The sequence below is a fragment of the Microchirus variegatus genome (genome assembly GCF_963457635.1).
Source record: "Microchirus variegatus genome assembly, chromosome: 15".
NCBI classification, from domain to species: domain Eukaryota; kingdom Metazoa; phylum Chordata; class Actinopteri; order Pleuronectiformes; family Soleidae; genus Microchirus; species Microchirus variegatus.
The window spans coordinates 19617553-19640115 of record NC_139816.1 but is presented as its reverse complement, the minus strand read 5'-3'; the positions used below and the strand labels follow the sequence as shown (position 1 = coordinate 19640115).

General features: G+C 40.3%; 1 protein-coding gene across 2 annotated transcripts in view; it reads right to left on the bottom strand.

Annotated features, from left to right (window-relative positions):
* col11a1a (collagen, type XI, alpha 1a) overlaps window positions 1–6398 on the bottom strand; it is a gene marked incomplete at both ends in the record, with an annotated part of 72284 nt that extends 65886 nt beyond the window's left edge. For both annotated transcript variants that reach the window (XM_083901934.1, XM_083901935.1), the window contains 3 exons: window positions 921–1134; window positions 1304–1465; window positions 6284–6398. In XM_083901934.1, the coding sequence (XP_083758060.1) occupies window positions 921–1134; window positions 1304–1465; window positions 6284–6398 (491 nt within the window). The remainder of the gene's footprint in view (window positions 1–920; window positions 1135–1303; window positions 1466–6283) is intronic.
* Window positions 6399–22563: the final 16165 nt, after the last annotated feature.

The window sequence follows — 22563 nt, the reverse complement described above, 5'->3', positions numbered from 1 at the left end:
TGCTCTTCAGAGAGTGGGTCACGAGGAAGATGACACACAACACAAAAGTTGAGCTACCGCAGAGAAGCTATTTGAAACAGTGACCATGCTGCCTTTTATCATGGTTATTGTGTAGAAACTGGATCTCCTCTTAAGTACATTTAAGGACACAAAGACAGTGATGGAGTTATGACTTTCTACAAAAGCCCATCATCTCACAGTATGGTCAGCAAGTGCAAAGAAAAATAAGGCTGTAAAATGTGATCATTCAAAGGTTGGATGTCTATATAATTACTTCCCGGTTACCGAACATGTCAGCTAATCTGAAGCTCTGCGTGAGAATTTGGGGATTTCTGATCCAGGGAGCAAATAATCAGGTTTATGCCAAAAGGAGAACAGTTTCTGGTTGGGTGAGGTAATCCAAGGAGGTAAAAAGCAGAGGCAGTGAGTTCATGGATAAGGTCAGGTTGCCCATAGCAGTCCCTGCTGTGCCCCAACAACCCAGTGTCCTCCTGTCTCTGACCTGTCTCTGTGCCTACGATCTCCTGATGAGATGGATAATCCAGGAATGAGCACCTGTGGTGCAGCAATGGGAAGATCTTGGTTGTTTTCTCACTTTTAATAAAGACGAACAAGACGGTAAAAAATAAGAAATTAGCTGATTGTTTGAATTTCTTAGTAAATATGAAAATGGCTTAACCCTAACCCAACAAATGTCATTCACATTTTCAAATTACATAACTTGGTTTTTAGCCCAGGGAGATTAAAATTGGAATGCTTCTTCTTGTACCATATAGAATTCTAAATACTCTCAGTCACTGACAAGCATTGACATCGCTGCATGCTACAACACCCTTTCCCTCTAAATCAGCTTCAGCCCTGAGCATGAGGATGTGAGGGCGTGTTTAAATACTTGAGTGCACATTTGAGTTCTGACGTACTTTCCATCTGCAAGGTTGAGACTACTGAATAGTGGGTAGTCCTCCGGGGCTGGTTTGCCAGTCTGATCCTCATACAGGAAGACAGGTGAGCGTCCCACTTCCACGCCCAGTTGCTGCACCCTCTGGCTGTTGTAAATGGACAGCAAGAAAGACTGGAGGCCAGACTTGGGACGCAGTGTGGTCAGGATGGAGAAGTCCTCAGGAAAGACATCTCCTGCAAAGACAAAAGAGGAGAGGGTTTCCTATAGACTGAAGATTCTTATTTTGTGACAGAGCAGCCATCAATAGCAAAGATCAGACATGCAATGTCAAAAGATCCATAAGAATCACACTCACACCACCAGATGGTTGAACCTGGTTAAATGATGAGACGCTTGTCTTACCTGGGAATAACTGCGTGGTGGGGGCACTGATCTGGACCTGCTTGGCAACTCTGTAAGCTGAGTCCGGCTGTGATGCTCTTCGATTTGTGCAAAATCCTGATGTTTTTGTCACTCCTTCAGGGTAATTTTGAAATTCTAATACTTTTAGGACGTCCACTGGTTCTGCAGTTGGGAGTAAATAAAAGTTCAGTTAGGTCACAGTACTGATTCAACATTTGGCATAAGGTGTGCATGGTCCACATGCTACATTAAATGTGTTATTAGTCAGGAGGGCTGCTATGATTAATCAATTAACGTCAACTATTTTGACAATTGATTAGTCCTTTTTGTAATTAAAACAAGCTTTCAGCTTCTTCAATTTGAATATGTTCTGTTTTCTTTGCTCCACATAACAAATAAATCATTTAAACGAGTATTTTTGGTTTGTGGACAGAACAGGATATTTGAGCGATATCACCATTTTTAAGGTTTGGAAAAGAACAATCAACATTTTCTTACATTTTATGGACCAAATGATTACTCGATTAATCGAGGAAAATAATTGACGGATGCATCGATTATGAAAATAATCATTAGTTGCAGCCCTATTAGTCAGTTTGATGTCATGTCATCAATTTAAATGCATTTATGATTTTTCACCTACAACCACTGCAACTGCCCACACAAGATGATTGTTTTCTCAAAAGACACATACTTCACAAGATCAAGCTCTAGCTATAAACCTTTTATTATGATTAACATATGTCTTACAGGAGGTCACTGTTGTATCAAAATCACACATAGAGTAACATTAACTGATTAACATTCCCTCATTGAGCAATTCCTGTCTTTAAGACAGGAAACGCTGCCTTGCTGTGGCTCTGCAAGCTCACACAGCAGGAAATGTCTCCATTGACCCCAATCTAAGAAGATAATGGACAAACAGAGGTCTAGTTCCACAACACCTGGATAGGTTTACCTTGATAAGGCTCACCAGAGGCTCTCTGGGTTTCCACTCTCTTCAGTCTGATAATCTTTACATAAAAGAGACCCATGGGAAAGCATTTTAATGATGCCCCTTCATCAAAACATCCTCTCAGTATCAAAAATGGCAAACATGATCAGGCCATTTGTATTCGGAAAAGCGATATGTGGAAATAAAAACAGCCGCTCGCTTCACTGCACAGAGGATACAGACCAATGTCTGACTAATACTGGAAATACAATGGCACAATGTTAAATGTCATTGATCGTACATTAATATCGTTTATTTAAAAGTTTCTGTGGGTACATTTTTGTTGTAACATTGTAACAATGTAACAGGCTCTGTCAAGCAATACTATCAGATCTGACTGAGGGAGCCCTTTGTATACACTGGGAGAGCAGGGGCAGTCGGGGGCAAGAGGCATTTATCCCATCATACCGGTGAACGATACCGGTATTTTTTGAGTAGTAGAATTCACTTCTAAAACCTTTTTGTGGGAACTTCTTTGTGCTTTCAGTCATACTCCAACCTGATTGCAGCCATATTCTGTCAGGTTTGATATAAAACAAGTTACTTCATTTTCGCCGGGCAACTCTAAACCTAAACACTGCTATACTGAGAAATACAGTATATAACTAATTGTTTTTTGTTGAGTAAATTAGGTCTCCAAAGTATCTTTAAGTATAACATACCTTTTCTTGTGCCTTAAGTCACTGTGTTGATGAGCACAGAGGTCAAATCACTCTTTAACATACTTAATTAAGTGCTACATGATACTGATAATACCTTAAAATTGTCTGCTGTCACTGCTTAACATGAGAGCTGTGTCAAAGAAAAGCAAATGAACAGCGTGTTTCACTCCGTTCAGAGAAGCATTTGGTTAGGGGACATGTCCCTGTTCCAACATGAATCTATGCTGCTAGAGTATGATGTTGCTGCAAGCACTTATACAAATAGTTTGAACGAAATCACCAGAAACCCAGTGCTGCTAATTCTGCTGTTTAGAATGCACAGAGCACACAGCGGAAACACAGACAAGCAAATCATACAAAGCAAACTGTTGCACTGCGGGGATGGGGAAGGTCAACTTGGCCTTTTTTTTTTGAAGCTCACGAGGATGAACCGGCTACTTATTTTGGAGAGCGAACTGAGAAGCTCATTGTGAGTTCCTGCGGCGCTGCTTTCAATTCAAACTCCAGGACTCATAGGTTCCAGATGTGGCAATTTGGCCAAGCAATGACCCTCACACAGAGGTGCTGAGAAAACGTCAACACTGGCCAATCCATTAAGGTGGCCAAATGAGTGTGCACAGGTTTTAAAGAGTCCATCTGATGAGCTGGTGTGAGTTTGCCCTCAGGGCTGAGCAAACAGGCCACATACAGTAGCTACCAGAAAAACTCAATCTGGTATGGAAGGATGGACCTTCCTACTTCTAGTAAAAGAGAGGAAAAACTCTACCAAACCCTTCAGTCAGTCAAGATCATCTCTATTTCCCAGTCACTCCATCATCTACATATCTCTAGTCTTACAAAAGAAGAAGGAGTATGTATGATTCATTACCATAATTCATGAATGGATTAATCTGAAAACATATCTGTCATGTTCACGGGTGATGTAACCAAGAGATAGTATAACATTACCAAAACACAGACTCAGCTCAACATTCATTGCCCAGTACATAAGATGTGAGCATACAGTTTTCATCACATCATCTGACTGTCATGTTTACACAGAGGTAAAACGGACTGGTAAATGGAGTAGGACCTTTTCACCTGCAGCTCCCTGAGACTCTAAAAATATCTTCAGCCAGAGTGTCTCTCAATATATATGTGTATATTTACCCTCAGACCCACCCACTCTGTTTCCCTCTCTCCTTTTACCTTCCACCATGCTGCCTGCTACAACAAGACAGCTTTATACTGCTGTCATTCCTAGGAAAACCTCACAGAGACCTACCCATGTTTTTCAAAGCATTCTTTAACTCTCCTTATATTTACACTCATTAACTTTCTTTACTGTAGCCCTCATATGAGGAAATGAGAGCACTGTTTTTTGTCTGTAATGTTATAGAGAAAGTGGTATCTGAAAAAGTTTTTATTTTATTTTTAATTTGCCGTCACTATACAACTTTGATGTGAGTCACACAAGTTGTGGCTTTGTGTGCAAATGATCCAGCAGTGACTGCATATGTGACAGGACAGAGGTCCAGTGAGGGTGCTGATTAGCTGATATTCCCGGTGGAGCACATTGGGGAGAGAGGACTCCGAAAATGCTAGCTTTGTCTGCTGGAATGCACATCAGAGTCTGCGCCCGGGGGGGGGCTGAGAAAACGTGTCTGTACACTGCTAGATGCAGAGGGCACCCTGCAGAAACGGCTGCCATAAAGAGCTCAGGAGAATCTGACTGAGACCCTGGAAAACAGAGCCTGCAGCACAATGCTTGAGATTAAAAATAGAGACAAGATGAATGGGTTTGGAGAGGTAATGTTCTCTATCTGATGTACAAATCCAGTCAGGTATAAATAAATATAAAAGTGACACAAACTACATTGCATTTTTGCATTTAAATTCTGCAGCCAAAACATTTGGAATTTCTTGCTTTAATGTTACAAAATATTTGACTAAAAAGTTGAGATATTCAATCGCCAATGTGCTTATGAAACATTTTCGAACCTAACAACATAAACACGTTCTGTCATAATTACAGTGACAATAAATCCCGACATATTTGTCTATAGCATACAGTGTGTGAGGCCTGTGCAATCTCAAGCCCTGTGACTGACTGGTGGCCATTATGGCTGCAGGCTAGGCTCATATTCAGGCCTGCTCTTTGAAGGCTGTGAAATCATAGGGAAGTGCGACAAGGACCATCATCAAATAACTGCTCAGTACTTAAGAGAGGAAGCATTCCCACCGCTCACAACAACACAGTGCCGTGCTTCAGTGATATCAAACAAGTGCAAAGTTAAGGGGAAGAGCTGGGCACCAGTAAGGTGGGATGGGGTGGGGGTGGAGTGGAGTGGGTGAGGGGGGCAGCTTGTGGGCTTCAGTGTGGACCAGGGCAGTGTGGAGATAGGGTGAACCTGTCTGACCACACAGGTTCCTGTAGAGGACTGTGCACTCTGGACTGAGATGCCTTCATATCTATCTATCTATCTATCTATCTATCTATCTATCTATCTATCTATCTATCTATCTATCTATCTATCTATCTTTAGTAATTTAATTGGATCTGGTAGTTTTCACAACCAGATCAGCATTTTTTTTTTAATTGTGGCAGCCATCATCCCTTCTCCCTGGCAGAGGAATACAAGAAACACTTAAAGTTTCGGTGTAATTCAAAGTTTTTAAGGAACATGATTTAATCCAAGGAAAGGTTCTAGGGTCCGAGAAAATGTCCAGTGTCATCTGGCTGAGGTAATCCACCCTGCTAACCGTGTCCACATCCACCCAGCGGACCACAGTACAAACAAAGAGCTTCTTCTGAGTGTCTAAAATGAATCTTTACCACACATGGATCTGTTACCACTCTTCTGTCCTGATCTGAGTGCGCACATACCAGCGGTTTAGGATGAATTTAATTGTGCGGAGTGTTTAATCTCCGGCAAGGACGCGTTCCATTCATGCGTAAAAGTAACCCGCGTTAAATTGAGTGTTAATGAATGTAGTGTATTAGAGAAATATGTGCACCTCACGCAGTTATCTACTCAGTGTGTGGAATAAGTTGGCTCTGGGCCAGTGCACTTCACTATAGGAGCAGGGGAAACTTTTACGCGTTTCTATACAGTGCGCAAACCTATAAGTATTCAGCCTCGCTTCAATGAAACTACTAAAGTTGTGAAACCGAGAAAAAAAATACTTGTTTGTTTAAATACAAAGCAAAAATAATAGCGCCTGTGTCCAGGTAAGTCAGGTAAGTCAGTCCCCAATCTCCATCATCAGACCAGCCGGTGTCAGCGCCGTCCCTTTTGGAGCAAATTAAAGTCATTACAGACGTTTGCTCCATAATATTCTTACCTGCTGTGACACAAGCAGCTTGTAGAACCAGGGTTAAAGTGATGAATGCTGTTACAGTGGAATCCATAAACCACCTTTTCGTTTTCCACCTTGTGGACCACCTTTGCATCTCCATGGCCCAGAAGTGAATCAAACTTCTGCGCAACTTCAGGTGATTTTCAACAGCGTCCCTTCTACAATCCCAATAGATGATGGAAACGGTCCTAGAAAAAAGCCATAAGTGGTGAGTTGTCAGCCTCTTCTCTTAGCCACGAGGCCCCCGATCCTCCTTCCCAGTGCCCAGCCTTCACAGTGAAGGTAGTCGGGCTTTAACCAAAACGCGCAGGGTGCAGTCTGTACACTTGGTGCGTCCACGGACAGGAGGGCTGGGCAAGCTCCACAAACCAGAGCCACGATTACAGAGGAAGGAGTCGGGAACCAGCCCCCGATTAGCAAATCACGGGGCTGGAAATTCTCCTCCGGGTCCACCCATTAGCTCTGTAATGCGCCCCCACGCAGGTCTCTGCCCGTGCGTCTCAGTAAAGAGCACAAATGAGAGAGGAACGATGCGATGACAGAAAGCACATGAGCAGAATTGTATTTTAGTGAATATTAATGTCACTAAACCTATAGCTGATCACATGGAAGTGTCATGTCAACAATTTAAACAAGTTATGACACGTAACATGAAAAGGAGGTAATATAATCTAATGGAGGATACTGTCTTAGCCAGTGGTTCCCAAAGACTGGGTTGAGACCCACATATGGGTCACAGTAGATTTTTGTGTAGTCCCCTGAAAAATGTGCAGACTTTTTGTTGAGATTTATGTGCATCTGCTTTCAATTTCATAATGAAGTTGTAATTATTTTATGTCACATGAGTTGGGTTATGATAGTTAGCCATCTTTAAAAAAATGGGTCTCCATTTAAAACGTTTTGGGAAACTCTGATTTAGGCTAAATTTTGCAGCTGGAAAACCTACCTAGTGGAGTTGTTCAGATGAAGCAGCTACTTTGGTGTTATTTGACAACTGTATTGATTATTCAGTCAGTCAATTAGTAAGCCAGTTCAAGAGACCAAAAACAAAACTATTCAATAATAATAATAATACATTATATCAAAAGGTACTGCTATATTCATTACATATACAATACATGACACAACTGCAGCAGTATTGTCCCAAATGAAATGTTTACAGCTGACTACACATTATAGTTTCTCATCTAAACCTACTGTATATATTCAAACACAAAATGCAATGTTCTTATCACTGAAAAGAACTACAGCATGACTGTGCATTTAAAAGCACTGAGAATGAATGAAATCAGCTGCCAGCAGTGTGAGATAACTCCATTTGTACTCAGTGGTTTCTCTGTTAGATATCCTGGAACAAAATGCACACACTCAAAAAAAAAGAAAAAAAAAGACAATTGAGTTTGATGGTGGATGAAGGATTCCAAGGCTTCTCATCTAATGGCTTTTAGAGGCATGGGTCACTGCAGAGGACAGTCAGGTCCTTGTATCTTTGTCTCACTCAAGTGAAAGCATGGATCCTGACCAGGCTCTGTCTGTCGGCCAGCTCATCCTTCCCAGTTAGCCAGCCAGACTCTGCCTGTTTCCAGACAAACCATATCCGATGCTCCGTGTGGATGTCCATTGGCAAAGTAAAGGCAAAGTTCATACTAAATCTCGATCTCACGGCTCAGAAATGTTCACTCATGCTGGCTCCAGCGTCTCACATCAGTTTGGTGTAAATAAATAAAAGCAGACTTTATATTGTGACTCCGGGGAAATTAATCCAGTGAAAGAATTAAAAAGGGTTTGGCATTACATTGAGTTTATAAAAAATAATCGGCACACTTATCTCCACTTCAAAGGAGATATGAGTAATGGCAGGGCAGACAGTATTGAGTGATGCAACTGAAAGATGGCAGACAACGACAGATGGTCGCCTCAGGGAAATCCAATTAGAGGTTTGCCTTTTGATTTCCTGTCAGATGGAGAAAATCTGGACAATGAGCAAACCACATTCCTCTCCTTTAAAAAACGCTGACAGTTGCTTTCCTCTCCGTGTGAGAGGTGCGTTGTGACAAACCGTAGGTGATTATGTGACCCCGCGGCTGAAAAGACACAGAGAGATTCTGCCGAGTCGGCTGAATGGCTGCAGCGACAGTTTGTGTTTCAGTGCAATATCATAGTAATAGTCACAATAATGAACTGTTTATTTATCACGCTCAGTAATAACAAGTCCTTTTAGAACAGCTGATTGCCGATGATCAGTTATCATTATGGATGGCCCTAAAATCACCAGACAAAGCAACTACTACTGCAAGACAAGAGATGAGTGATCTCAGAGTGAGAGCAGTGGACTCCTGCAGCAGCAGTTATGAGTGATTCTGTACAGATGTACAGGTATTGTTGAAATACTAGATTACTAGGCCGATGTTAGATACTAGAAACTTCAAAGGTAACATAATGCTGCAGGTAGTTTTACCTGTGAAAGCCTAATATACTAATACAGTACTTAGTCTTAGGCCACCATTAGATTCTAGCAATGTTATAATGACCATACAGTGTAATTATTTCCTTATGGAACATATCCAGAGAATATGTGAGGTGTAAGGTGAGGTGTAAGGGTATGTCACACCTTTTGGGGGTGACATACCCTTACACCTCACCTTACACCTCACCTTACACCTCACATATACCCTTATACTTGAACAATAGCATGACCCTGGCTGTCTTAAACTGGGAGTGGACCTATAATTAATGTCATATGTAAAACCTGTGTTTCTCTGCCTGCAAATTTATGAGACCAACTTTCAATCAAATCATTCCAATCCCATTTTCCAAAGATCTCCGAATTTGACACATAAAAATAACAACAGATCGCTGATGTCCTAACACTTTTGCATCGTACTTTATCGTGTGTGTTAGGTTGATAATTGCTTTACTTTTCTTTCCTCAACCAAACTCCCTTCACATGAGCTTTATTTTCTAGTATTAGGTTGGACATTCCTATTTGAAAATCTCAGATGGTCACTGTTTCAAAACATGTTTCTGCTCATATTTCTGTAATTTAGTTCCTTGTTGTGTAGCAACAGCATCTGCACTGAGTAGACATCATCAGTCTGGCACATCCATCCACCATGCTTTTCTTCAAACTTCCTTTTGTGAATAAAAACTGAAGGAAACCAGCATCAGAATATCCTGAGGGAGTCTTACTTTTGATATTAGTATCAGTAACAATTAAAGGGAGAAGAAATTGTTTCTAAACAAAACAACTCAAAAGATTGTAAGTTGTCCAGCTGTTTCTGTCATTTATTTCTTCTCTTTTTTGTATTTACTAAAGCAGGGGAGACATTACAGGGAGACATTTAAAAGCAACCAAACACAGGACATATAGTGTGTGCCACAGACAGACAAGTGGTTTCATAGCCTGGTCGTATAGGGTATCATATGAACAGAAATTATAACATGAGAATTGTCCAATGCTATGCGTTTCACCTGACAAGGTATTGAAACACAAGCACTTTTCACGGGCACACTCGAGTCAGCCACCAGCCACTGTCTGTCAGTGTTTACACACTACACAGGAGAGCATAAAGAGCTCTTTCTTCATGCTCACCCTAGTCCTCTGTCTAACACAAGCAAGAAAACGCTGCCTCTTTTCATGAACATTATTTTTGGCTCCTGTGGCTTTTCATTTTTTTTTCCTATGAGAATGAATACATTTTTTTTTAATGTATCAGTTAGTTACTGTGGGACAGAAATTGCTTTATTAGAAGACTAACCTGGTTTGGTGTAATTTGGGGTGATCTGTACGAAACCAGGGCTTCATCAAGGTTTCTGTGACAGTGGAAATATATTTTTGCCATTAAAATTACTCTCTATACTGCATACATAAGTGGGTTACTCTGTGGCACACCAGAATCAACATCTGGCTAAATACTGTCTTTATTTTCAAAAGGCTATAGAGACATGAATAGAATTGTGCATCAGCTGACCTGATGGCCGCAACATCCATTTATGAGTTACACATCCTGTACAGCGTTCACTGGTTTTGGTTCGGAGGACAGTTTCACCCATGCATTTCATCTGTTGCGAATTTTTATGTCCTTATTCACAAAAAACTGTAAATTTTGCAAACATGAGTCACCTCTTAAAAGTACACCAACTTGTAATTGTGGCGACTGTAAGTAAAATAATTTGTTTGTCCATGTCAAAGCTTCTCTGAGCAGGTTTCTGTTCTCCACACTAACTGAAACCCACAGGTCTGACTCCACCATGCCAGAATAAGAAAAAAAAAAAAAAAAGTCATGAATTACAGACAGCCTCGCCTGGGCCACAGGTGTTTGAAATGGGAAACAGACTGATGCTGCAAAGCTTCAGAGAAAGGAAACAGCAATCTTGCAGCCAGACATGCGACAAGACATTTAAATGTCTTGGAAAGTCAGGAATGTCTTTCTGTCTGAGCACATTGTAGCTTAGAGGCATCTGAAGTGATGCTTGCAGCTGATCATTTCAAGGCCGCTCTGATTTTCCTATGTGAGGTGACTTGGTAATTACCCTTTTATTGATGCTTGATAACATTTGGCATCCAGATCCCAAGTATGCTTACCTCAGAGAGCTATTTTGTTGTTGTGTCATATTTCAAAATAAAATCCCCCTTTTATTTTGTTTAATGTGCTGAAAAGCAACTGTATGGCTCATACGGCAGCTGTAGCATAAAACATAGTGCATAGAAATATTATGACAAGTACTTGCTATATTCCAAGGACATGTGACCAGAGCGTGGAGCAGATGTGCTGTGACCAGAGCGTGGAGCAGCATATGTAAAGGAAATGTCAGCCTCGCCTTATCGCTCGGTGTTATCTTGCTCTGTTTTTTCTCACACGAGCATCTGAAATGTGCCTACTCCTGTAGGCACCTGCTCTCTCACAGGTCCAAGGGGCAGTGGTGTGCTCAGGATGCACAACGTCCTCCAGCCCATAATTGACAGTATTTAACACTTCTCACTGTCACAGTATCTGAACATTGTGAGGAAGAGTTCAAGTACAAGCTTCCTGAACAGTGTCGCTGTGGCGGAAAACAGTTACTATAAATGATCTTATTAGGGATAAACTACCTCCCATCAAATCTCTGTAGCTCAATTTGACAATTGACATTGACCGTAATGGTGGTATACAAAAGTGCTCAAGGTGTTACACAGTCTAAAAAAGTTTGAGAACCACTAGGATATGTTTGCAAAACTGCTGTGTTGCATGGCTCAATAACTTGCATGTAAAATAGCTCCTTGGACAGCTTCACTTTCACAACAATTTCCCTCCATTAATCACACAATCTATCAACAACTGTGCAGCCATGCTTTTAGCCAGTCATGACAGAGCTCAAGGTAAAGCTGCGGGTCTGTACCACCTGGCTGGGGTGGATCTCCAGGGAGCCCTCAGGACAAAAAAAGTTAGGAGACATGACCTTGGTATGCAAACTTGCAGCTGTTAAAAAGACGGAAGACATAATCTGCAGAAAACACAGTGTATGAACTCTGCAGCATACCTAATCACAGGTGCCAGGGTGAAAGTTAGAGCTTCACATTTCCACATTGAGAGTGTGGCTTTTTTTTTTTTTTGACATGAAGGGGAACGTTTCATGAAGGTGCACTCATGAAGGAGGCTGCAGCACGGGAGAAGAAAGAGGGGACCACCTCAGATTTATGGGAAGATATAGAGAGGCCACTGTGAGGTGAGGGCGGGCGGCCTCCTATTAGCTCTCTCTCTTTCTCCCTCCCTCTCGAGCAGCAGAGCTGGTGATGGGTCAATAACAGAGCCATTCATCATGGCTCCTGCAGAGGCAGATTTATGGTTCAGTCAGAAACTGGCCTGAAGTTTCCACTCCAGCAAAAAGTCACAAACTGTCACTCATTGAATTCAAAGCCTGCTGCAACACGAACACAGAAAACTGCACCCAAAACCAAATAGCAGTCACACCAGTGAAAACACCAAGCTTGACAATAAATTATCAATAGATGTGGTAGGAATGTGTGTATGTTTTTACTTATAACAGGATGGAATTTCTGCAATTTCACATTAAGACTTAATTTATACATATGTATACAATTATAAAGGATCACTTAAATACCCTAATGTGGAGAGCAGCCACATTAAATGCTGAGCCACACACAACTAAAACAGCACGTACATTGTAATGTGCAATATTTTCATAAAAGGGAATCTTTTTTTTTTGCATGTCGTTTCTGGAATGCTCAGTGGACAGTGAGAGTCAGACTTGTTCACAGAGCGTCTTTTCATACACTACGTGTACGTGTCTCCCTTCCACCCTGTGAGTAAGTTGTTGAGAAGTGTCCTGGAACAGGATGCAGTCAGTGTGCACCCACCATGGGCAGCAATGAACTCATGTAAGTCACTATTCATATTGCCAAATGACAGGGTGTGTTTGCTACCGGAGGCATCTGATGTGGTGGCGTTTGGATGCTTGTCTGATGAAAGTCTACATGTCTATGATTGGAAGGGAGTCTATTACTAAGGGTTTTTCTTGCGCTGCCTCTAAATGACAGCTCAGCTCTAGTCGTGCCTGCTGTTTAAGCTCATGTCCTACATGGCATCCCGTTGATTTTGAGTCATCTTCACCACACAACTCCCAATGGCTGAGCCAAATACACCAAACTTGTCTGGCACTGCCAGACAATGTCATGTGTGTGAATGGGGACCTCCTCTGCGAGAAGGAATAAATCCAAGCTTGTTGATTGTTCTGGTTTCAGACAGGTCGCAAACTAAAATAAACTGCAGTTATACAAAAAGCCAAATGCAGTGTTTAATTCTAGGTTGCTGCTTCCCATTTAAGCAAAGTCATTTGCTGGGTCTTTGATCAGTTATTTCAGTCAGTACATGTGAACACAATACAATGTTGTCTCAACTCAAACAAGGCCACTATAACTGATGCTTTGCTCACTTTACTTAAAAAAAAAAAATGCATGTTTCACATCCCTGTGTGTGCGCCTCAGTTTTCACACTGATTTGGGACCTTTGCACCATTTAAGTTGTTAGAGTGCACTGCATGTTACCACACTGAGTATAAAATAGTGATATGAACATGGGTGTGTAATTTCAGCTCTAATAAGAGTCAAACACAAAGTTGATTCTCACTCTTTTGAGCTACCTGGGGGGAAAATGCTGTTTAGCAGTTGATTTTTACGCCATTATACACCAAACTATGTGATTATGGCACATTTTTGACATGAAGTAAAGGTGACTGTGATGGATCATCTACTGTATGTCGAGCAGCTTTTACATTTCAGCAAGTTGATGCTTGCACCACACACTTTGTTGTTGCTTGGAAGGAATCATTGCTTCGGCCATTTTTTGTTATAATTAAGTTTTCTCCATTCAAAGTGGGAACTACTTAACAACTCATAAGACAATTTGGTGGTCATGAAACACTTTTATCATTTTGACTTTGTTAACAAACCACAAAAGTACCTAAAAGTAACTTCCTACAGCCTGAGAGTAAAAGAGTAATAGGTTAGCAGAGGCATAGGACAGGCAGCTCGGGTGAGAAGTGAGTGCAATCAGTTCTGCTTTGGGGCAAAATCATTAACTCACTGTCAGGGGACTGATTAAAAAAGAGAGGTGATGCTGCTCCATTTGACTTTTCACCTCCTGAGGAAGTTTGGTGAGGAGGTCATCACAAACCTCAAGCTGAGTCATGTTAGCACTCACCTGCTGCCTGTTCTGTGCTTCTTTTAACCTGTCAGGCTGAAGCAAGTAGTCCTGCACAGCTCAAGGCCAGCACCCATTACAGAGCCTTGTTGTTCAGGTATGCTGCGGAAAAGCATGTCGGAAGATGTCAGCTGTTCACTCCACCCATCATCGGCGGATGTACTAAAGAAGTAAGCTGATGATAGTTTTCCACCACCGTGTTAAAATTTTCCCTTGATAGTACGTTAAAATTCATGGAAAACACATTAAAGGATTGCTGCTATTTTCATGAAAAGATTATGATGACTTTGTGGAAGACTGCACTCCATTTGGGCCAGTCTGTTCCAGGACTCTGTCAAGTCATTTTTAAAGCAGACATGTACAGTACATTGCCAAAAAGGAGCAGCAGAAATCAATGATGGCAATTGCTTTTTTAGATGTGTCTTCGTGATTATTATTTCCTTGTGCATGTAGCAGATTAAAACTCTCCCAAAGTACAGTTCTACTCTACATGATAGCCTAGGAAAAGTCAAGTACAGCATAACAGCGAGACTAGGGGTAGCAAGGGGGGGGGGGGGGGGGGGGGGTAATGATCACATCAGGACAGATGATCATTGAAGCACAAGTGGAAGTTAATCAATGCATTGTATAGCCCCTGTTTATTAGGTCATTATAGCTCAAGCTAATACAGGCCAATACAACAGTACTGCAATAAAAATGATCCTTCCTGAAAGTGATACTTAGTGTTTATTTGCAATGGTCTGAGTAAAAATATTCTCTGCATTCACTTCCCTTTGAGACGTTAATGTTCTCTGGAAGTGTGTTCTTTTGGTATTGATGGCATTTCACTCTTGGAGGGTGTGTTTTGTGGCTCTCCTGTATGACGTCAGAGCAATATAGAGCTGATTAAAACTTGATTTCTCTTGCTGAATAGGAGATTAACATTAAATCAGTCTGTTTCCCTGTGAGATCCAGATGGAGAAAAGATTTTAATGCATGGGAAATCCTGTGAAGCTCTAATTTTGGCTGCTTCTAGGTGTCGACAACTTTGAAGCATGTTTAAAAGGAGACATGCTGTGGTAATGTCTGAATGCACAGGCAATAAAACTATGATTAATGACATGCATGAGCTCTCACACAGAGCCAAAACAACAGTTGCGGCTTCATCAACGAAAAGTCAAACTCTTATATACATACATCCACTGCTATTAAACTTCTTCTAAATTAAAAAAAAAAAAAGAAAAAGAAAAAAAAAACATCTTCAAAGGCTCTTTAATGTTGCCAGAAAATATAATGTTTCTGAAAGAATAAAGTGGAAGATGTAGTCCATGTGTGTGCCTCCATTCACCATGTGGTCAGGGAGGTGCCTGCGCATCAGAGAGGTAACTAGCAGTTTGGAGAGGGGTAGCTGAACGGGTGGATTGGGATGACAGGGAGAAATGAAACACCAAATTAAGACAAGAACATATGATAAAAGTCAAGAACATTTGTGATTTTAGGGCTTTTGCATAGTGCAACTACAGCATAAACTGTAGTTGTGTCATGTGATCTAAGCATAGATCCTGCTTGCAAATCTTGCAAGTTGGAAGCTGCAGCAGTTTCAAGAATAGGCGTGTTTAGTGCATACTTTCACTGACAGGAAACAAAAATGACACCAGTTATTGATTGACTATATAGTTTGTTGTTGCCTGCCAACAGAGATTTTAAAAAGTTTAGAAGGATTCACTTTGCAGCCACACCACCAACAAGTGTAAGACTGTCAATGCCAAGCTGTCATTAAATCTTTTTAAAAATGTAATCAGATGGATTTCCAGATATTGACCCCTAGGGTGAAATATTTCCACAATCGTTGAATGGTTTATTAGGAAACATCTTGCAAACATTCCTGTACTAATTCTGATGATGCTCATTTAAATTTCAAACTGATGACCAAAAACCAACAGTAATGACATATCAGTCTTATTATTGTCACTGTAAACTGTTAGCAATTAGCTATAAACAGTGTTGCACCTTAGCATAGATGCTATCATTGCTGCAATCACTTAGTCTTAGTTCTATAATAAATCAATGAAGCCTGCAACTCAAGGTAAACGATGATATAAAAGTTCCGTCTCGTGCACTCTATGTGGTTGTTTGTGTTAAGTCATATTCCAGGTTAAATGAGTTAATCATTATGATGAATTGATAGTGATTGTACAAGACCACACTGTCTTTATAGTTCTCAGAGTAAACTGAGGACCAGCTGTTGAGAGGAAGGAAATGTTTGAAGTGACACAGGACTGTGCATGTGATTTAAGTTACGTGTTACACTGTGGAGCAATGCTTTGCTGAGTCTTGTCTTAGATAATGAAAATCATCTGCTATGTTCACCATTTTGTTTTCAAACTGCAGAGCCTCCTCAGTGTGAATCTTCCTGAGAGCATGAATTCACTTTCGGATCTGGACTCTCACTAATGTCATGTATACTTTGACCCTGAGTCATTACTCTGCAGGTCCTTAGATGGTATCTCTCTGTGGTCACTGGGTTCTACTGTTGAGGTCTGCAGGCAACATTCCTCAAATTCTGCCTCAACTTGGGATTCCTGACCTCTCCCCACCCTCAGCAGTCTTCTTCAACAGTAGGTGACAGGGGGTTTTAGCCCTGCACACTCCCTACCTTTCTCCTCCAAGCTTCAGCTTTTATGTGGACAAGAAAAAATAGATGTGGAGACATGTAAACTGGTTTAAACCTGTCTGATAAACAGTGCATTAATCATAGAGAGCATATAAATTATCCATGGTTTCAGGATGTGATACAAAAGAGGCTACATGGATGATATGAGTGCAGAAGTTTTACCTGTGTATTATCTTTAGCATTTGCACAAACACAGAGGCGATTCTTGCAGAAACCATCTGATTTTGTTGTTTTGTTGTTGTTTGGGTTGATGTTCAGCCTAAATATCATGTAAACTGTTGAGGCCTGACTTGGCCATTTCCTGGACATCACCCTCTATGAATTGCTTTTTTGGGAAGTACTGATTAAATGGAGAGAACCACAGTTAGTGTTAATCCTGACTTAGTCTGCAATCTGATCAGCTGTGGGGACTCATGAGAATTACAGGTTAGTTTGGGATCTGACTGCACCACATGCCATGATTATCAGCCTCTGTCATATCCACAATACGCAGCTTTAATTTGCACACCACGTCTCCCTTTTCTAAACATTGTTTAGGTTTAAGCCGCAAAACAAGAATTATCTTTTATTCCCCATAGGTCTCTCAGTCAGCTCATGTAAAGAAAAATGACATAGCAAATTTAAATGAGGACATTAAAACATTATTGTTGAAAATGTTTTATTAGAAACAGAATCAGAAAATAATAATGACAATTGCATGAATTCAAAGGGCAATAAAAGGATCATACAACTATTAATACAAACAATATGAAACAGCTGTAGGCCACATGAGTGTTCATGGCTGGCACCGACTCTGATGTAAATTCAACACAGTGCAAGCAACATGGTGTGTCTGTTATTGTTTGAAATATTACAGTCAGAGTGGGACATTGTGAATGCAACTGTGGTTCTTATTCATGTGGGGCAATTTTACCTGGTCCCCTAAAGACAATCTATCTTCTAAATCGAAAAGACATCAACAATTAGTGGATTGTAACATATTTCTTTGTAGTTGCTTTTTAATTGCTTCATTAGCGCTGGGTGTCCTTGTGCTATTTGTCTCGCTAATCGTTTTTCCCAGGTTAAATGAGCTGAACTCTGGAGGGAGTTAAAAAGATAAAATAAAGGAGACAGAAAGTTGATTCATCCCACAAACATGAAGTTATATATTCAGTCTGACTGTCTATCTGAAAAGATAAGAATAATATACGTTTTCATATACAGTGTGATGATTCAAAACTTAAATCAGAGAAAGTATTTGTCCAAATAAGAGTGGACTAAAAGTCAGTCCCCTAATGGCTCATCTGTCAGGAAAGTCTCTGAATGTGTAGAAGTCGCCATAAAAGTAACATTCTGCTGTGCAAACATATAAATCAGCTGTTAAAACAATTCGTTTGGCTTGTATATGCCTTTATTAATCATAAACACCCAGCAGTCATGGTCTGGCTCTGAGATAGAGAAGAACACAGTCTAGTAACTCAAGTCACTATGTACCAGCATTCCACACCAATCTGAGAGACGCACTTTGTCAAACACTCACACATGCACAGTGTTCAACCGACAGACAGGGAGAGGAAGGGATGCAGCTCCTAAATCTGCTAAGCTTGGTTTAGCATCAAGTCCAGAAACTATAGAGATCACAGCTATAGTCGACGCTAAAGTAATACAATTCACTTATGTTGCCTTTTTTCCAAAAGTATTCAAAGAGTGAGGCCAATTCATTTATTGTTGCTGTTCACTTAAAACATGAGGGTTCAACATTAAAACGAATGAATATGAGAGAAGAGATCAGTATTTTAGCTTTTATTTCCAGGTATCTACATCGAGATACCTGGAAATATCTCCAGGTATATGCAGCAGTATTGGAGTAGTGTTATGAATACAAATATGAGTACACAAGGGCAATAATGGTATTGGTGCATCTCTTGTTTAGAGTAAATATGAAATATATGAGAGCCACACTCTTAGAAATAAGGGTTCCAAAAGGGCTGAGGTTCTACCTGGAACCATTTGCTTCTGAAAAACCTTTTTCCTGAAAAAAAGTTTTTTAGGGTTCTTGGTAACACTAATGGTTCCAGTAAGAACCATTTTGATCCAGAGAACCCTTGAAAACCCCTTTCCTGAATAAAGGATTTTAAAGGGTTCTTGGCGGAACCCTCCAAAAGGGTTCCAGGTGGAACCTTTAAACCAAAAGGAACCAAAAAGGGTTCTCCTATGAGGACAAGGCGAATAACCTTATATGATTCTGCTTAGTACTTTTATTTCTATTTATAAGAGTGCAGCAAACTGTCACGTCTGTGACAAATCTCCAATGTATATACTATATACTACTATAAGTTGTTTTTAATTAGTCAATCGATCAAACTCAATTTAAACTCTACTTCACCCTCCCATACCAAGACATCAAAGTAAAAAAAAGAACCAGAATTGAGGAAACACCGTCACACATCTTCAAAATAATGAATGAGGCAACCCCAGAGCTAAAAATACTAAAAAAATCTCCAAATCAGCAGGAAAAGAAGACATAAATAACGTATTATGACGGCAGCTCTTGGAAGATGGTGCTGTAATGGCGACAGGTGGGAATCGTCCTGCTGTGTCATTTTATCATTTAAAACCTTGGTCTGGAACAGGATTCATTAATCACTGCTTACTACAGAAAAGCCAACAAAGAAAGAATGCAGATTGCTTCAGATAACTCTTACACACTGCATAACCAATACAGTCACTTAACCTCAGGCCAGAGATACAAATCACTTACCTTTAGGACTAAAAGAGCCATGTCAACACCCATCCACTCATTTATGATTGATAAACTGTACACCCCACACCATTACCTGGATTATTTATTGCTCTAGTTCATATTTTAACATGATAACACATGTAGTATGTTGATGTGATGTGTAACTTAAGTTCCCAAAGGAAAGAAAAAAACTATCTACGAATAAAAAAAGAATACAATAATGTGCCAATTACGTCAAATCAACTCAAGTGGAACTACAACGTGTAAGCGGATAAAATAATTCATTTATGAGCCGACTATCAAATGGTAAAGCAGAGTAAAAAAAAAGTTTCAATGTGGTATTCACACAGGCCTCTGGAAATACACACTTTCTTACCAAAGAGGCCTCACTGCTCTGCTCAGTGCTCATGAAAGAGTCAATTTAAAACCTCAGCGGTTGGACATGACCAGGGCTTACTGTCCAGGGTGTATCAGCCCTCCGTCTGTGTCCAATCAGTGAAGGCGTACGGCCATGATGAGGTGTCGATCACAACCGTAGCACCCTGCTGAAGGCATCGCGTCCTGGAGCTTGTTTTAACCACTCGCTGCATATTTTCTCTTGCATATGCACAGAACTGTTCAATGTGTACCGGCTGCTCATGACAATAACTGTTTAAGGTTGTCTCAATTTAGGTTTTGCAAACATAATATAGACAGGCAGTTGTCTTTTATTAGTAAATCCAATAACTTTACAAACACGAATGCATGTGTGCAGTTGCCTGTTTTCTTTTTCCACCACAAAAATGTAAACAGGGGAGAGGCATGCGCAGAAATGTGAGTGTTGACTGAATTTCTTAGGCAGCCATTTTGAACAAACACGTTGGAAGTTGTGGCTGGAAACTTATAAAATTAGCATTTCTTCCCCACATCCAAAAGCAAAATATATTTATAAGTGCGATTGAATGTCAATGCATACAGGTCCACTTAAGTAAATAAGTTATTTCTCCTGGTAGACATAACGCAAGCAGTGTTTCATATTATTGCTTTTAGATCCCACTTTTAGTTCAGGTTATCCTTCCAACCAGTTAGAGATGGTAATCTAAAGGAGCAAATGTTTATTTTAGAAGTTATTTGAGTTATTCAAAACATATCTTGTGTATCACGGGGATGATAATGATCTACCTGTAATAATCAAGTTATATTGTGATGAAAAGTAAATAATAATAATGTGCAAATACCATAGAGTACATTATGTACTTAAATGAAGGAAAGAAAGAAGAGCTTATCAATTTGACAATAATTGTATACAAATTCAGCAAGGTGCTCTTTGACCTTGGGTCGATACAAAAGTGAAGAAAGAGTTTAAGTCAATGCACATAATATAACAAATGGCTGATCGACCGTTAGTCATCCTCATGAAAGCCAGAGTGCTGAAGCACTTGTGTTTAACTTCATACTCATGTATTAGAGGTATAAATGAAACCAAAGCTTGTTGTTGTATTTATTTATGTTGTTGCTTTGACAATCAGGACTTTCATAATATCCCCTCAAACAACCGCTCTGGCTGAGAGACCAAGCAAATATCAATACAAAAAGGTCACTGTGTACATGTTTAAGTGCCTCACATTCCTCACATAAATGAAAGGCACTTAATATTGTTGTACGTTGTTGTTGTTGACCTTTCTCCACAAAGTCAGATTGTTTTTCTGATTTCTTTTCTTCTTTCTCTCACTTTATTTCTTTTACCTCTCTATTGAAATGATTTGTATCATGCCTTTTATAGCAAAGCACTTTGAAATGCCTTGCCTTGATGAATTATCAAAAGAATTATCAAAGCAGAGAGCATCAGTATTGGTCAAGTGTATTTTATAATGTCTTGCTGACAGATTCTCTGCTATCTTCTTGCCACTGCAGATGGAGTCGGTAGCAAACATCACATTATTAATCCCTTGTCCTCCATAATCCAACTTCTCCTTCTTCTGAGCTGGGACTGGTATTTCATTAAGAATCAGACCTGGTGTTGACAAAGGAGTCAAATCTGAATGTTTTACAGATACCAAATATCAGCTGTCAACTGCTTCATCCCCTGAAACACTACTATCGGCTCATCTAATTGAAACTGAGCCACTCCTCCATTCACACTCAGCCCATTTCTACCCTCTCTCTTTTCAAACAGCATCTCTCCCTTGCACTCTCTACTCTCCTTCGGTCTGATATGTTACGTCGGATTGAGGGAAGAGGAGGATCGAGTGTCCAGCGTTCCTCCCATCACCTGTGAAATTTCAGAGCCAGTCCACGGTGAAAGGGGGTATTGTGTCCCCCTCAGGAGGAATGCCCTTGCATCGCTCCTCAAAGAAAAGGCTTCATTTGGCCAGGAATTTGGAGGCATCTCGAGAAGTATAGGGAGATTTTCTCGGGGGTGGGGATGGGAAACTGAAGGCCTTCTTAAGGCTGAACAGACGACAGACAGCAGGCCCTCTCAAAGTCCTTCTAACTCTCTGCACATTTGATAGATTATTCATTAATTAAATCCCCTTAGTGCAGAACAACCAGATCTTCTTTTTCTGGTCCCTTTAAATTGATCACTGACTGATCCAAGTAACCCTTTTCATGTCATTACAGTGAATTATGGGAGAGACTCTTAATGGGTCTTTGCACATAATGACATAGTAGCACATTACTTTTCTTTTCATTAATAAATATATTGAGGCAACATGCACTTATTTGAAAATAGATGCAACTGCACTAGTTGTTAATTCATGACAGGACACTGACACCTGCTGGTGGCAAACAACAACTACAATGCGTGTAAGGCTGGAACGCTGGTGCAATTATGTCCTGATGACAAAACGTGCATTATAAATGCTGTTGATTAGGAAACATGATTAGATTAGCAAATACCTTAATCATGTAGTAATTGATCCATTATTACTCATGTACTCTGTATATGTCGCTAAAATCAATACTGCAGTAATTACTACATTATTAATTGTATTCTTTCTAACACCTAGAGACTGTGGCGTTAGAGAGAATGTGCAATGTGCTGATGTTGTTATTAACTATTTCAATATTAAAGGTGTGATTGTAACATGGCTGAGTTTTCTCTTAGGTATGGACTGTAAATAATATAGAATCAAGGTTAGTCTTCTCCAGTCCAAGAGGGGGCACTAGATCTAAGTAACCGGAAAAGACGAAGAAGAACAGCCGGAAA